We start from the raw sequence: 17,828 nt of genomic DNA, 5'->3' as shown, positions 1-17,828 counted from the left end.
GGTGTGAATGTAACCAAGAAGCTCATGGCTGGGCAGGGTAATTGTGAATTTCCCATATCCAAATAAGTGGCGCAATAGGTCAGTGAAACCTTCTGTTAGCCAGAAGTTTGGTGGTTCGAGCCCAACCAGGGATGGCTGTGGACAGGATTCCTGCATTGCCCTCAGGGTCCCTTCCAGCTCTGCAATTCTAGGATTCTAGGGAAAGGAAGAGCTAGCCTCCATCACATTTCCTGAAAAGCCTTGCTCATTATTTTTATGAGCTAGGACCTTGATTTCACCTAATAGACAAACTTTCGAGATACTCCAAAAACCTTCCAGTTTCCCCATATCTCACTTCTGCCAGGTTTTATGAATTCTTACCAAAATACACAGCAAGTCAATACACAACCAAAACGTGAGCAAACATTTGAGTTCCAGCCAACCTGATGAAGAGTTCTGAATGATCTGAAAGCTTGCCCACTATTTTCCTACCATAGATTAGGTTAGATTAGCTCCTATGGACCCAATACAGCCACTTTCAATTAGTGTGTGTGCCTTTAACAGTTTCCTGACATGGAGAAATCTTCCACCAGCTGCATGCCAGATATGTGTTAAAAGCACAGGAGCTTTATCAGAACAAAATACTTGGCATCTCTCTGTGTCTGCAATTGATTGACAGAAGGGATATCCTACCTCTATGATTTTGGTTGCTAGATAAGCTTTGCTGCGGAAAGTCTGCAGATGGGAAACACAAGTTGCTTGCATAGTGGTATACTACAAGACACTTACTTGAGAGTAAGCCCCACCAGACTCAGTTTGTAAATATGTTTCAAGCCAATCTGAAAAAAGGATTTCTCCTGCTTGTGTCTGCCTGCTCTTTCTGCCACAACAGCTTGTGCAAAGACCAGGGGTTGGAGCCTGAGTTTTCTGCCTCCAGAGTTGCATTGTGTGAAGATAAGCAGGGCAAATTGGTCTCTGAGGCAATGCAGCCCATTGACTAGGAAGTAAGTCTCTTCAAACTTAGTAGCATTTGTTTCTCAGTAACTGTGCGCAAAGATCTGCCTACAAGCATTGTGTGCATAGCTGTCAACATTTCCCTTTTTCTTGCGAGGAATCCTATTCAGAATAAGGGAATTTCCCTTTAAAAAAGGGAAAAGTTGACAGCTATGATTCTGTGTGTGTGTGTTGGAAGGGGGCTTTGTTCCCTGTTAGCAATGGGGGCAAAGTCTGGACTGGGAAAATCCCTGGTGCCTCTTGCCCGGTGTGAGGCAAACCCAGACAGTTCCAAAGCAGAGTCTGGGCTCCTATCTGGATTTGACCACCATCACTACTGCTAGCCAGCCTTCCAATCTCCTTCTCCCAAGTTCATCAGACAGCCAGGGCTCCTCCTAACCCTCTTGTTTTTGGTGATTCTTCCATTTGAGAAGGCTCAGGAAAGGCTAGAGGACCACAAAAAATCAGTGGAAGCCAATGGGAGTTTGCCCATCACCACGTCAAAAGACGCTCCAAGTTTCCCTATTTTCCATGGACAGTCCTGGATTTACAGAAGCCATACTGATTTCTGATTTGATACTGGAATATCCCACTTTTCCTTGGGATGTACCTATTTTCATTGGAGAAATGTTGGAGGGTAAGGAGTTATGCAATCCCTGAGCAAAGTAACTATACAGTCATACCTCAGGTTGAAGTAGTTTCAAGATGAATATTTTCGGGTTGTGCTCCACAGCGACCCGGAAGTAACGGAGCACATTACTTCTGGATTCCGTCGCTCGCGCATGCACATGCGCAGATGCTCAAAATGATGTCATGCACATGCGCGGAAGCGCCAAATCGCGACCCGCGGACGTGGATTGCATTCACTTCTGGATGCGAATGGGGCTCCGGAACGGATCCTGTTTGCATCCAGAGGTACCACTGTACAACTTTTAGAAGACATCTGAAGGCAGCCCTGTCTAGGGAAGTTGTTTCATGTTGTATTATGTTTTTATATATGTTGGTAGCAGCCCAGAATGGCTGGGACAACCCAGTCAGATGGGCGGGGTTTATTATCATTATTGTGAGGAGTAGTAGTAGTAGTAGTAGTAGTAGTAGTAGTAGTTGTTGTTATTATTATTATTATTATTATTATTATTATTGGAATAAGATGTCCGTATTTTAATTGGAGAAATGTTGGAGGGTATGTGTCTGGTGTTAATTGGGCATCATTAGATCCAGTCTTTTTCTCTAAGATTTTCTAGACCTTATGGCGCCAAATAAAAACCCAAGACACACACAGGCTGTCCTCTGAATTAAATCTCAGTAACCAAAGAGAACAGGGCTCCCAAAAATCAAAGAGGAAGGATTTAGCACATATCTCTTGTCTATGGCAATTACCGCCCATCCCTCTGTACCTAATTTCCCCCCTCCCTGTTTGATTCAAACAGACTTCCAAGAACATTGCAAAATGGCTTAAATCTTTCTTCTTTCAAATATACACAGAGTTGCCCACCGATCTTTTCTTTTCAGATTTGGAACTATGCTGCACCACTAAATTGTGGAGGGGAGTGGAACCTCAAAGCAGTTTACAAAGAGGACGCAACAATGAAATTATTAACAGAAAAGTTAAAATCAATGATTTAAAATGTTTAAATTTGATAGGCTGCTTCCGAGCAAATGTGGATATATTATAGCCCTTGGCTGCAATCCCATGCACACTAGTTGCGAGTCTGGATGGAGAATTTTGTTTCTATTTGAATTTAAAGTCAAACCCACCTAATTCACACTTTCTGAAACAATATGTGAACCAAAACAAAGCTGCCTCTCAAAATTCGTACGTTGTCAAATTTTGCAGTCGAGTACCATGTACATATAAATGTGCATATACTCAAGTAAATGTCGTATAGAAATGAATATACAGTGGTTCCTCGGGTTACATACGCTTCAGGTTACATATGCTTCAGGTTACAGACTCTGCTAACCCAGAAATAATACCTCGGGTTAAAAACTTTGCTTCAGGATGAGAAAAGAAATCGTGCGGCGGCGGCGGGAGGCCCCATTAGCTAAAGTGGTGCTTCAGGTTAAGAACAGTTTCAGGTTAAGAACAGACCTCCAGAACAAATTAAGTTCTTAACCTGAGGTACCACTGTATTACTAAAAAAATAGCAGAGATATATTAGGGGAAATGCATATGTTGGACAAAGCGGCATACAAAAATGAGTATATTACATGAAATCTGCAGTCAGATGCTCATGAATTAATTTACAAACTAATGTGGGAATGTGAGAGTGGAAAAGAGAGAAACTGAGAGAAACCAAAATGGACATATTCAGTGCACCTTCCCTACTTGGGAGCAAGTCTCATTCAGTTCCATGAGATTAGCTTTGGAGTAGGCCTGCTATGTGGTATCAGGGGCTATAAATGTGGAATGCAAATCCTGAGGGTGGTTTGACCCGGCTTGCTGACTCTCTTGGGTCTCATGCTGCAGGTTTGGTAAGAGTGCTCTGACCTTTGCATGTTTACTGGAAGGAAGTCCCACTGGGGTTCACTCCCAAGTCAATCTTAAATCTTCCCCTAGGGAGGCTTAAATCAGTGCAGGATTAGGCCTTTGGGGGGAAAGTGTCTTGGAACTGAAGGCTCCGACTGTCAGAAGCTGAAACTGGCAGCAAGAAGAGAGGCCAGACCACAACTGCTGCTTGTATCAGGTACTGGAAAATTTCTAGAGGCAGGATTAGACCCCTGTTCGTTCCACCAAAGATCTCTCCCTGACCCAGTTTTCCAAAAAAACCACTCAGGGATTCTTATTGTCTTCTTTCTTTTGTTAATTAGTCCTGGCCTGACATGGTTGTTTGCTAGGAGTGGTGGTTCTTCAGGGAGAATTGTATCTATTTTTAAATGTGTAGAAGTATATGTCTGAGATTAAGAGTTGATTAAAGGTGCCTAAATTGTGGGGGAGGCAGGGGACTCCCTTAGATATTGTGACAAGTCCCTTTAGCTCCATATATCTATCTATCTATCTATCTATCTATCTATCTATCTATCTATCTGGAATTTATGATTTGACTGAAATGGAAGGGAACTGGAGAGTGGGCCTTTTAGATTTCCTTGTCAGCCTCCTACTTCCCCACCCCTGCAAAAAGGCAATTTAATTTTGTTATTTGGTTGTCAAGGTTTTTACACCACTTCCTCAGCAAAAGCTTCTAAGCAGTTTGCAAAAAAACAAAACAAAAACCACCAATAGACAGTATTTATTTAAAACACCTGTAAATCAAACATTGAAGACAAATTGACGCAAAACGTATCAAAAATATAAACAAAAGCGGTGGTTTTAAAACAAGTATGTGCAAGAAAATTGCATGTTTGAAATGCACATTTTAAAAAATTATATGCTTGCCCAGTGGTGAGTGATGGGGCTGTGTCTTGAATGTCTTTCAATGGTTTTTTCACTCTGCAAAGATGCTGCACATTCATTTATTGGCCTCGCATGTTGCTCTCCTTGTACCTTCCCAGCAGTTCTCTAACTCTTGGAGACCAAGCAACCTAACATCACATTCACACCATGCATTTAGAGCACTCTTATGCCACTTTAACAGCCATGGAGAACCATGGGAACTGTAGATTGTTAGAGATGCTGGGAATTGTAGCTATGTAAGATCAACACTCCTTACACCTGAAGGAGCATCTCCACCCCCATCATTTAGCCCAGACACTGAGGTCCAGCTCCAAGGGCCTTCTGGCAGTCCCCTTCCTGCGAGACGTGAAGCTACAGGGAACCAGGCAGAGGGACTTCTCGGAAGTGGCGCCTGCCCTGTGGAACGCCCTCCTATCAGATGTCAAGGAAATAGACCACTGTCTGACTTTTAGGAGACATCTGAAGGCAGCCCTGTTTAGGTAAGTTTTTAATGTTTGATGTTTTATTGTGTTTTTAATATTCTGTTGGGAGCCGCCCAGAGTGGGTGGGGAGGCCCGGCCAGATGGGCAGGATATAAGTAATAAATTATTACTACTACTATTATTATTATTATAGCACTCGTAACAAACTACAGTTTGTTAGATACTCCATGGCTATTAAACTGGTATTCTAGTAGTAGTAGTAGTAGTAGTAGTAGTAGTAGTAGTAGTAGTAATTTATTTATTTATTTATTTATTATTTATACCCCGCCCATCTGGCTGGGACTCTTCAGCCACTCTGGGTGGCTTCCAAAAAAATATTAAAATACTGCAATACATCAAACACTAAAAGCTTCCCTAAACAGGGCTGCCTTCAGATGTCTTCTAAAAGTCTGGTAGTTGTTGTTCTCTTTGACATCTGGTGGGAGGGCGTTCCACAGGGCTGGTGCCACTACCGAGAAGGCCCTCTGCCTTGTTCCCTGTAACTTGGCTTCTCGCAGTGAGGGAACCGCCAGTGCTTCATATGTGTGCTGTGTATGTGACTATGGTATCTTTATGATATATTAGGGCTGCCATATTACAAAAAGGAAAAGCCAAGATACCACGAAAGTTGTTGAGCCCAAAAAAAACCTGTGATTTTTTTTCAGTTTACAGTGGTACCTCGGGTTAAGAACTTTATACCCTGGCTATCTGGCTGGGTTTCCCAGAAGACTGCCGCAACCCTGCAGAATACTCAACTGAGAACAGAGCATGCTCATTGTGCATGGAATGCTGACCGTCAGGCGGCAAAAGTGGATTATCAGGAGGCATGGGATGGAGTGTTCTGAAGGAGGGGGTGGCTGTCAGACTGAACAGGAACACTCCACACTGCTGCATTTAATTAGGCCCTGTAACAAAATGATACACCATGGAGTGTTCCTGTTCAGTGTGGCCACCAGCCTGCCATGTGCTCTTCTGGAGTACAGTCATACCTTGGTTCTCGAACAGAATCCATCCGGAGGTCCGTTCGACTTCTGAAAATGTTCAAAAAGCAAGGCACAGCTTCCGATTGACTGCAGGAGCTTCTTGCTCTCAATCAGAAGCCTTGGAAGTCACGTCGGACGTTCAGCTTCCAAAGAACATTCGCTAACCAGAACACTTACTTCTGGGTTTGCGGCGTTCGGGAGCCAAAATGTACACGTACCAAGGCATTCGAGAACCAAGGTATGGCTGTACAGTGGTACCTCGGGTTAAGTACTTAATTCGTTCTGGAGGTCTGTTCTTAACCTGAAACTGTTCTTGACCTGAGGTACCACTTTAGCTAATGGGGCCTCCTGCTGCCGCCTCCCGCCGGAGTACGATTTCTGTTCTCATCCTGAAGCAAAGTTCTTAACCCAAGGTACCATTTCTGGGTTAGCAGAGTCTGTAACCTGAAGCATCTGTAACCCGAGGTACCACTGTACTTGCCAAAGATCCAGGACAAACCACTGCCTTCCAGAAATTCCCCCCAGACATCACTTCCACCTTTGAAATCCCACACATATGTCAGCCCTATGATATATACTTTTATTCGCACATCTGCACAACTCTGAGTGTAAGATGGATGGGTGGGCAGCATACACAGTCCAGGAGCAGCTAGCTTTTGCAAAAAGTGCAGTAGCAGCCTATCTCAACATGGGATTCAGGCAGCATTGCCCTGAACCTCGGATTCAGAACAGCAGTCAGTTTGGTTCAGAGCCTCTGTGTAACAGCCTGCCTCAGTCAGTTCACAATGGCTGCTGCCCATCTGCATGGAATTCACTTCTTAATTTTAGTTTTAATTTTTGTCTGCTTGCCTCTGACCATTGCTTCCTTCCAAAAAAAAGGCACTTTCTCTCTTCTGAATCGCAGCAAACAGTTGCGACCAGAACACAGTCAAAACAGATAAATTTTGCACGGAGATTTCCCTTACGATACCCACCCTTACCCTGTTTTCATTAGCCCATTGCAATTATTTGGCAGGAGGGGTGCTGACGGAGATACGACTTACTGCACTTAAATGTAGTGGCATATACTCCCCCCCTCCTAATTAACTTTCTTATCTCAATTTAACTCGAATAATAACAAGAAATGTTATAACGATAAGCTATTGTTCATTTGCTTATGTGCATCCTTCCTGTCTTTATCGCTTTGCTCCCAGTTTCATCTGTGGTTGCTTAATTAAAAGCGTTGGAATATTAGCCCTGCATTATTTTTTCCTTGATCCCAATACTTGAATTTTGCTGAGGTGCTTTAGCCGTCCTCGGTATTTAAACCTTTATCTGTAGCGGGCAGATAAAGTTTGCTGCACTTTCTATTGGATTCACATAATTTTAATAGGCAATTGTTGCTTTGCGGTCGGAGTGGGGGGGGAGGTCGTGTCTGCCACATAACGAGCTAATTAAACCGATTGGTTTCTGAAAAACCTGCCTGCTCAAATAAGTTAGTGTAGACGGCTTGGATCTGTAAAAATGAGGATCTGAGAATTGTTGTGGCGAGATGTGGAATTTAACGCAACGGTCTCACTTGTGTGCCAGTTACAGAAGCAGGTGACTGAAGTGCGCGCACACAAAAAAGATTGCCTTGCCCCGAGCTACTATCCTCCAGCAACAGCAAGTGATGCCTCTTGTAGATATGAAACTCATGCCAGATGGGCAACTGCTAAGCACTGTATCCACGAAGGAGGACAGAAAACCCACAGCCAGGCAAGACAGCGATGGCGTCTCCAGCTCTAAGCCAAGGAAGGAAATCCAAGGGACAATCTGGCTACTGCTGGTGGAGCTGTGCGAAAAGTTCACTTTCTTTGGCATCGTCTGCAACATGATCCTTTTCTGCACTATCAAGCTTGGCTATCCCAACCACCAGGCAGCCACGATCAATCTCTGCTTTGTAGGCGCCTGCATGGTGGCTCCGCTTCTGATGGGCTGGCTTGCCCAGTGCCTGGTGGGACGGAGCACGCTGGCCTATATCTGTGCGTTTCTGCATTTCGTAGGTAGGTATCTGGTAGCGCCACTTCCCAGGGGTGGGGATGAAATCAGACACAGTTGGCATTCCAAGGCTAACCTACCCAATTTGGGCTTTCTGCAAACAATACGCAAACCGAAACAAGGCCATTTCTCTAAATTTGCACATCTCCGAATTTTGCAATTTCGCAAGGCAGTTCTGCAGCTAATGTCTACTAAATGCATGTGCTTGGGTATATTGTGTTTAAAAGACGTAAGTGGAAATAACATGCAACAATGCATTGTATAGGGAGCATTGCTTTGCAATGGTATGTATATTAGGGGGAGTTGCATACAGTCGTGTGTATTAGAAGACTTAAACTGAAATGCTGATGAATTTTCACAAGGACATTTTTTTTAAAAGAAAATCACTATTGTGATTTCCACTATTGTAGAAATGTGAATTTAAGAATGGAAAATATTCTCCAATCCCTGCGCCTTGATTGGGGTACTTTATTTGTTTTCTTTGATTGTCATTTATGTAGATGATGGATTCCCAAACTATTTTGGGTGGTTCTGGACAAAAACAGCGGTGCAGCAATAGAGCACCTTCTGCCATGGATGTAGCATGCGCTGCAACTGTGGCTGTGTGCGCAGTATACATTTTAAGCACATCTGAAGCACATTTTCTTCCTCAAAGAATTCTGGGAATTGTAACTCTGTGGTGTGTGTGTACGTGTGTGAACTACAGTGCCCAGAATCCTTTGAGGGAAAGGATTGTACATCTTATTGCTGAATGTACATCTTATTGCTGGCATCCTTCTGTCTTGGGAGGCAATGAAGGAGTGTGCCTTTGGCTGTAGATATAGGAGAGACATGTTTTGTTGCAGCAGAGGCAGATAAAGGCATCCGGTTCTGCTACTGCAGATGCACCATGGCATTTCTTCTCTCTGCACTGCACCCAGCGGTCATTCCTGACTGCCTGTCTCCAGGCACTGCAGTCATCTGCAAGGGATTCCCCCACGGCGGGGTTGATGTTGCATTTGTAGATACCTTTGTAACGTAGAGTTGATCTGCCAATAGGGCTGGTGACTGAAGCCAGCTCCTTGTAGAGCTCATCATTGCGGATCACTCCATCTTCCATTCTTTGGACAAGACCATGTCAGTGTAGCTGTCGCTGAGACAGGAGTAAGAACTTTATGGAAATGTGGGCTTGGAAGAGCACATATGCTTTAAAGGTATAATAGTGTGCGCACAGCCTGGTAGTCCTTTCGATGATGCTGGTGGGGGCAGACAGAGAATTGGCAACTCCTTTTGGGTGTTTAACACGGTCTGGTTACACAACTGTCCCCCTATTTTTAAAAAAAATGTCATAAGGAATACTTTCATTTCTTAGTTACCCTTTCATCCTGCCCTTCTCACACACACTGCCTTTCATGTTGCAGGTACAGCCCTGCTACCTGTCGTCGCCTTCCCCTTTGAAGATTTTTTCATAGATAAGCACTACGTCCTCCACACCTTGGCTAGAAGAGAGCAGCAGGTCCTCTTTTACGTGGGGCTGTCGGCCACCTGCCTTGGCTCAGGAGGAATAAGAGCCATCGTGTGCCCCTTGAGCGTTTACGACCTTGATGCATATAGAGAAAAGGAGCTTCTGTCGTTTTTCAACTGGTCAGTGCTTGCCGCTGTTGCAATTGGGAGAATAGTGGTGGGGAAGGGGTGTTGCTTTGAAAGATCTTGGTAGCTGATGAAATATCCTGACTCCATTGTTGTTGGACTCCAACTCCCATCAGCCTCAGTTAGCATGATCAGGGACCAGGGATGATGGGAGTTGTAGTCCAACCACTTCTGCAGGGACACAGCCCATGTGTTGTTTTTGTTGTTGTTTTTTTTAATAAATTTTTATTGAGATTTTACAAAACAAAGAATTCATCATTTCAAAATGTATCCTTTCCATACATAAAATTCACAAGAAAAACAAATACAACAGAAAAACAAAATTATATAGCAAAAAAAAAAAAGAAGAAAAAAGAAAAATGGAGAAAAAACCCTTATTCTTAAAATTATGAAATTCCATACCCCTCTGTCTTGACCTCCTCGCATCCCCCTTTTTTGTGTTCCTCTTTACTCTAATCCAATTCAGCAAATTCATATCCTTATTTAGCCCTACTTAATTTTACATTCTTCTAATTATTATGTCCCGATTTTCCATTTATTTTAATCCATATCTCATCTTATATACTATGACATAATAATGTTCTGTTCATAACCCCTTATCCTTTTTAACATTCTTCTTTTAAATTACCTTTAACCAAGTCACACAAACCCTGTCACCTTCACTTCCCACAACATATTAACACTCCAAGATTTTACAATGTTTCTGTAAATAGTCCTTAAACTTTTTCCAATCCTGTTCAATCAAATCTTCTCCCTGATCACGGATTCTGCCAGTCATTTCAGCCATCTCCATGTAGTCGATCACTTGCGTCTGCCATTCCTCCACGGTGGGTAAATCTTGTGTCTTCCAGTACTTGGCAAGAAGTATTCTTGCTGCTGTTGTTGCATACATAAAAAATGTTCTCTCTTTCTTTGGCACCCATTGGCCAACTATGCCCAAAAGAAAGGCCTCTGGTTTCTTAGGAAAGGTACTTTTAAATACCTTCTTGAGTTCATTATATATCATTTCCCAGTAAGCCTTAACCCTTGGGCATGTCCACCAAAGGTGAAAGAATGTTCCCTCAGCTTCTTTGCATTTCCAACACTTGTTGTCAGGCAGGTGATAAATTTTTGCAAGCTTGACTGGGGTCATGTACCACCTGTAAATCATTTTCATAATATTCTCCTTTAAGGCAATACATGCCGTAAACTTCATACCATACTGAAGTTTACAGCCCATGTGTTTTAAACCCTTATTCCTTCCATTGTGCTTGAGGTGCTCCTGTGTGAGACTGCCCCACTGGAAGGCCGCCAGTTTTAAAATCTCCACCGAACAATTGTTGACAGGGATATTGGATTGGCTGTTGAGCACTGGGGTTTTTTAGTGTGTTTAGCTTTGCATCAAGGTTGGCCCTTAAATGCAACATCCCTGCTCGGAGGGTCCATACTTCCCAGTTGCCAGATGCTAATGGCAAATGACGGGGGATGACCATCCTTTTCATATCCTTCTTGTAAGTTCCCAGAGGCACATGGCCATCTTGGTTCCACTGAGTACCCAGCATGCACCAGATGCATTCTTGCATTCCTAGTACAGTGGTACCTTGGTTTACGAACTTAATCCATCCCGGAGGTCCGTTCTTAAACTGAAACTGTTCTTAAACTGAGGCGCGCTTTCCCTAATGAGGCCTCCTGCTGCTGGTGCGCTTACACCATTCGGATTCTGTTTTTAGACTGAGGTAAAGTTCTCAAACTGGGACACTATTTCCGCTTTTCCGGAGTTTGTAAACCGAATCATTCTTAAACAGGACTGTTATTAAACCGAGGTACTACTGTATATTCCTTTCAGCAAACATTCTGGAAAATCCAGGGAATACGTAGTGGCTTACTAGCTTCTCCTAGGTCTCGTCTTGATCCCAGGGTAGTGTGAGGAATCCAGAAACATCTGAAATGCCACTGCTTCCCCACAAAACAACAACAAACAAACCTATGGTCACGTAAAGCAATTACCACAGCTACTGCTATGCCATAAGATCCACTGTCTTATAATTTCACATATGTGCTTTAACTACTGAAGAAGCCCAGGATGGTGAAACAAGGCCAATATTCCAGAAATCCTTGTCTAGACTCTGTGAAAGGATTTTCTGGAACTGTAACAACCTTTCATGTGAATTGTTTGGACTTTATGAACAGACTGGTGGAATAGACACCATTACATGGATGGACTTTATGCATGAATTGACTAAAGAATGATCTGATCCACTGGGTCTTCTGCTTTGTTTGTTTGTTGAACTTTATGAGTTTCTTCTGTTGAAATTTACAATTTGATACAATGAATAGTATACCTTATTTGTCTAAGAACACAGCCGGTTACATCTTGTGTGTTTATTGAGGACAGTTTCCCCATAAGCAACTCGCTCTGCTTTCTCATAGCTGCCTTCTACCAGAGCAAAATCAGAGAACATGGTAACATAACAGCTAATAATTCCACAGTTCTTGCAGGCCAAATTAATTATCATTTAAACAAGCAGATGTTACTGAAAAGGGATCATAACAGAGATGTGTTGGCATAGAAAGATGTGGAAGAGCTGGCATGTTTGTAGTAGTTAGAGTGAGGACAGGGGTGGCACTGTGGTCTCCTAACCCTACCTGGAGATGCCAGGGATTGAACTTGGGACCTTCTGCTTCCAAGGCAGATGCTCTTCCACTGAGCTATAGACCTTCCCCAATGGAAGGAAGAACCACCTTTGTTCTGGTGCAGCTCTGGGAAGGCGTGCATGAGGCAAGGCTACCATTGTTGTGTTAAGCAAGGATAGGGATGCGGGTGGCACTGTGGTCTAAACCAATGAGCCTCTTGGGCTTGCCAATCAGAAGGTTGGCGGTTCAAATCCCCGCAATAGGGTGAGCTCCTGTTGCTCTGTCCCAGCTCCTGCCAACCTAGCAGTTCGAAAGCACGCCAGTGCAAGTAGATAAATAGGTAGTGCTCTGGCGGGAAGGTAAACGGCGTTTCCGTGCGCTCTGGTTTCTGTCACGGTGTCCTGTTGCACCAGTAGCGGTTTAGTCATGCTGGCCACATGACCCAGAAAGCTGTCTGTGGACAAACGCCGGCTCTTTCAGCCTGAAAGCGAGATGAGCGCTGCAACCCCATAGTCGCCTTTGACTGGACTTAACCATCTGGGAGTCCTTTACCTTCACCTTTCTTTTTACTAAGAGCTGGACTAAGAGTAGTTTCAAATCTTCCTCTCATCCATTAAGCTCGGTCATAGCTTCCCATCTAACCTACCTCACAGGGCTGTTGTGAGGGTAAAGTGAGATGGGAGGTGGAAAACCACATACATCATCTTCAGCTCCTTAGAGAAAAGCTGGGACATAAATGTAAGAAATAATTTCATAGATATGAATGATCACATTGTCGAACACTAGCCAACCTCTTTCTGGGTTAATAAATAGTACAGGGAGCCTAGCTGCAATGACTTACAAACTTTGAATAGCTCCATATAGATTTCCTGCAGAGGTCATAATAAATGCCTATTCCTCTGCATGGCTCTCATCTGCATTGATATGAAACACATACATTTTAGTTACCTCTGATTAAAATACTTTCCCAAAGGCGTTACCGTCTGCATACCATTTTTTAAAAACAACAGCAGAGAGCCTTGTGGCACCACAAAGGCTCACAAATTTATTATAACAAAGAGACCAAGTCACAGGAACCCAATTACAAAGCATATTATTTTTGTAACTGGGTCCCCGAGACTTGGGCTTTCTGTTATTTTCATTTGGGGACCCCCTCTTCTGTTTTCTTGTAACAAATTTATCCTGACATAAGTTTCACAGCAGTTTCACAGCTGAGTTCATCAACACATACACACACAGCTGGGAGGAGGGAATTGTAAGCAGTGGAGTCAGAGCGAAATAAAATTCAGAAAAGTACATATAGTGACAATTGCATGATTGAACTATGGCCATTCACAAAACAGTTGTTGGCCACACAGGTGTCCTGGCATTGGCAAGTCAATTGATATCTATAGGGTAATGAAAATTGCTTATCTCTATTCACTAATACCACTGAACTTTTTAATATTGATAATTCAATTATCAGTAGAAATATATTGGCTTTCTTCCATTGTGGGACAGTTTTCTAAATATATTTTCAGTGCTTCCATAACCACCCCTTCCTCCCCAATTATATTGATATCTCCATCATTGGATTAAATCAAAACATTCTTAAATATTGCAGCTTTGCAGAAGGTAGCAAGATGGTTTGGTTCCTCTGAGCAAATTCCTTCTCCTTGACCTACCCGAAGGAGAGAATAAGGAAGCAAAAAAAAAAAAATTCCCTTTTGAAATAAATAAATAAAATTCCAGGTTTTAATCCTTAATTAGCAACATCATTTTGATTAAATAAGACTCTAGAGAATTAAATCTGAAGACCAATCTGAGCGATAGCTCAAGAGAATTTATTGTACTGCAGTCCTAGTAATTCAGAGGAGCCTTTTTCTCTCTCCTTTTTTCTTTTTTGTTTAATCAAAGTGACACTTTCTGGTGTTGATTACAAAGGGAAAGATTAATGCATATAAAATGTACCCTTGGGGTAAACCGAGTGGGGCGGTGCTTGGGGCTTTTGCTGGGCAAAGGAAGGCAGGTAATAAAAAGCTAATTTCTCCGGCACTGTGTGGTTTGAAGAAAGGACACATGGCTCCGATCTTAAATCTAGCATAATGAAGTTTAGTCTTTGGCCTCTTCATTGTAAGTGCACGTAATTATAGCTCAGGCCTTCTTTTTACTTGATAGCCGGTCATAAGGATGTGTCTAATTTAGCTATATGCTTTGAGAAGATAATTCACTGGCATTGCAGGCCTTTACATTGACCATCAATTCTGCATCCAGAGTGTTGTCTGCCTTTACGATCACCAAGTCAAGGAGAAAGGAGGCGATGAGCATCCTCACCGCAGTTTGTTCCATTTTCCCAATGCCTCTCTAACTGTTAATTTCTGCATTGTATCTGAGCCAAAAGCCACTTTTTGAAGACTATGGGGGTGTAAATGCGCGTTTAGAGCTCATTTCTGTGTTACCTGATTCCAGAAAAATCCATTGGCTGCTCTCTTAACCCAGAAAACTGCAGGGGTAAAGTGATGATATTTCGGGTGGTAGATGGGCATGCAGTTCTTTCCTTCTGTTTTCATGGGGTAGTAGTGGCATTACCCAATGATATTTGCTGTTGTGCCACACTGTGCCCACTGATGCGATTGAAATGGAGCACAACATGGTGGTATAGGAGACTCCCCATTTACGCAGGGGTTACGTTTCCAGGCACCATGCGTTTATGTGAAATTGCATATACAGTGGTACCCCGGGTTATATACGCTTCAGGTTACAGACTCTGCTAACCCAGAAATAGTACCTCGGGTTAAGCACTTTGCTTCAGGATGAGAACAGAAATCGTGCTCCAGCGACGCAGCTAAAGTGGTGCTTCACGCTAAGAACAGTTTCAGGTTAAGAATGGACCTCCGGAATGAATTAAGTACTTTACCTGAGGTACCACTATATCTGAAACACCACTGGAAAAGCCTAAAACACTCTAAACCTCTGGAAACCTTGGAAACCCCTTTTAAGAACCAGCAGCACTTCCCAAACACCAAACTCCATCATAATCGCTCCCTCCAAATCTCCTTGCTCAAACTCCAACTCTCCACAGGCCTCAATGGTCGGTGCAAGGAATCCTGAGATTACACTTGCAAAGGCTCATGCAATTACTAGGTGCTGTTTTCATGCTTTTTTGCCCTTTCTGGACTCTTTTGGGGCTGTTTTTGCCATTTTTAAAGTCACTTCTGGCTTTGGTGCGATGCACAGGTGCGCGGTCATGCGTCAATTGGGCACACATCAATTGGTCATTGCCTGTATATCAGTCAAAACCCCACAGTTCCATATGACAAAATATGCTGCAATGTGAAAGCAACGCTAGAAAACAGGACAGAAGCACTAGCCTTACAGTGGTACCTCGGGTTAAGAACTTAATTCATTCTGGAGGTCCATTCTTAACCTGACACTGTTCTTAACCTGAGGTAATGGGGCCTCCCGCTGCCTCCACGCCACCGCCGCGCAATTTCTGTTCTCATCCTGAAGCAAAGTTATTAACCCGAGGTACTATTTATGGGTTAGCGGAGTCTGTAACCTGAAGCGTCTGTAACCTGAAGCATCTGTAACCTGAGGTACCACTGTATAATCAGGAAAAAACTATGCAATATTCTCCACGTCTGAATGCACCCATAGCTATCTGCACTTTAGAAGCTTAAAATGCAGTGAGATTGTATTTGTCTGCCATCTTTCACATTGCATTTGCCGAGAGGAGCCAGGGATGTCTTCACCTGATGTGCATTACCTTTTTGGTTTCCCCACACCTACAACCCCTTCAAACACCTGTTCATGAAGTTGTTGTTGTCTGAGCATGTGTAATGGCTGTCTCAAATGACACACCTCAGGCTGAAAAGCGAAAACTGTAATAGTAAAATAATAATAAAAATCAATCTTTTGAATTGGCAAGCACATTGCGTGGCGAGTTCCCGCCTCCCCCCGAGGAAATAAAGACACAGGACACAAGAATTCAGGTTAATGGGTCAAATTAGGCCACAACTTTATTGATTACAGGAATTGAGCGGTATTGGGTTAGGTCCTAACTACTAACCGGCTAGAGGCCGGAAGGGTTAATCACCAGAGGGAGGAGTCCTGCTGAGGCACGTCAACTAGGACCTCCCCTGGGCGTCACCACGTGGGGGCGTGCCGTGGGCCCACACCTCCTTAGGCTTAGGGCAAGGCCACACCCCCCGGAATCCTTTACTGGACTACCCTTGCTTGGGGGAAGGTGATGGCACTCCTTCCCCCCTTCATCTGCATAACAATAGGACAGTACCCCTACCAATGCCTAACCGCCAATACCAAAGAGTTGTGACGGTTTGCTATGAGGTAGGCGAAAACCAAATGGCTGGAGCCAATCTGCCATTTGGGAAAATTCCTATCAGGCCCCTTGACGGCGACCAACCGTAGTTCATAGCAACGTCAGAGAACCTATCTTAACAGGGTGGGATGGGCGGGGAAAACCGGGTCAGCTGCAGCAGCAGAAGAAAAGAGGAGGAGCCTCGGCTGCAGCAGGTTTAAATAGCCGAGGCCCCACCCCCGGAGCCAGCTGATTGGCTGGCCCGGGGTATGACACGGGCAGGGATTCCCTTAGGTATTGCAGGGGCTGGAGCCAGCCCCCATGAATGTGGGGAAGGGGCATGTCGCCCGCAACCCCACCTCCTTGTTTATCGCGGAAGTGGCTTTGCAAAATTAATGCTTATGGAAACTGAAGGTTCTAAGCATCGTCTTAAAGGGGGGGGTTCTCCCTTCTCTTTCTCTGAAAAAGAAAACATGCTTCTGGCTGTGTCGCCCCCTTTTTTTAAAAAAAAGAGCTGAGTCATTGTTGCAGGATCAAGGATTCCACCGCTCGGAGCAAACCTTGGGCTTTGAATCCTATATCATTGTCTTCAGGTTAATTTTTAGCTGTTGGAAGACTTGCTTAGCAATGCCATGCTTATATATTGTTGAAAAGGTTTCTAACCCACCCTTCAACTGAGAAGTCTCCTGCTCTGGCTTTTGAATGGCCAATAAAAACAAGTCAGTCTCTGCTCTCAATCTTAAAGACGCAATGAAAGACCTAAGCAGCATTATAAGTAATTGGTCCAATGCAGCACAACTTGTTCATCTCCCTGTTCAGTAGTAAGAAACTACGCAGTTGCCACACTCCTTGACAGCAGTCTCAGCAGATATATGGAATGCGTGAAAATAGTATGATTTTTGTAGAGTTCTGTTGATTACTATTTTTAATGCCTCCCCGTTTTCCCTTCTTTTTAGCTCGTGTCCTATGTTTGTACTCCTTCTGTGAAAATAATACATTAGTTAACATATTATTTATATTTACTTTCCATCAAAATGTGATTCACCCAATTATGTTTTATTGTTTTCTAAACTATGGGGGAAATTAATAGAGAGTATTTAAAAAACAAAACAGTAAAGGTGAAACTAGATACAGTGGTACCTCGGGTTAAGAACTTAGTTTGTTCTGGAGATCCGTTCTTAACCTGAAACTGTTCTTAACCTGAAGCACCACTTTAGCTAATGGGGCCTCCTGCTGCTGCTGCACCGCCGGAGCACAATTTCTGTTCTCATCCTGAAGCAAAGTTCTTAACCCGAGGTACTATTTCTGGGTAAGCGGAGTCTGTAACCTGAAGCGCATGTAACCTGAAGAGTATGTAACCCAAGGTACCACTGTATTCTGAAAAACACAGGGCTGTAACTGAAGGCAGTAGTCTTCTGCCCAGTGCTGCCTTCTCTCACCTGTAACATGCGGTATTGATA

General features: G+C 43.5%; 1 protein-coding gene and 1 non-coding gene across 2 annotated transcripts in view; one reads left to right on the top strand and one right to left on the bottom strand.

The window, feature by feature from the left end:
* Positions 1-3,529: 3,529 nt before the first annotated feature.
* The window catches only part of SLC15A5 (solute carrier family 15 member 5), a 51,200-nt gene continuing 36,901 nt past the window's right edge, over positions 3,530-17,828 (top strand). Inside the window, exons 1-3 of the mRNA XM_053406320.1 lie at positions 3,530-3,659; positions 7,386-7,834; positions 9,230-9,452. Coding sequence (XP_053262295.1) covers positions 7,462-7,834; positions 9,230-9,452 — 596 coding nt within the window. The 5' untranslated portion in view covers positions 3,530-3,659; positions 7,386-7,461. The remainder of the gene's footprint in view (positions 3,660-7,385; positions 7,835-9,229; positions 9,453-17,828) is intronic.
* Positions 12,085-12,155, bottom strand: TRNAP-UGG (transfer RNA proline (anticodon UGG)). Its single transcript has one exon. It is a non-coding gene; the product is annotated as a tRNA-Pro (tRNA).

This window comes from Podarcis raffonei, chromosome 10 (assembly GCF_027172205.1).
Source record: "Podarcis raffonei isolate rPodRaf1 chromosome 10, rPodRaf1.pri, whole genome shotgun sequence".
Lineage (NCBI taxonomy): Eukaryota > Metazoa > Chordata > Lepidosauria > Squamata > Lacertidae > Podarcis > Podarcis raffonei.
The sequence above is the reverse complement of the archived record's forward strand: the minus strand, read 5'-3'. Positions and strand labels throughout refer to the sequence as shown.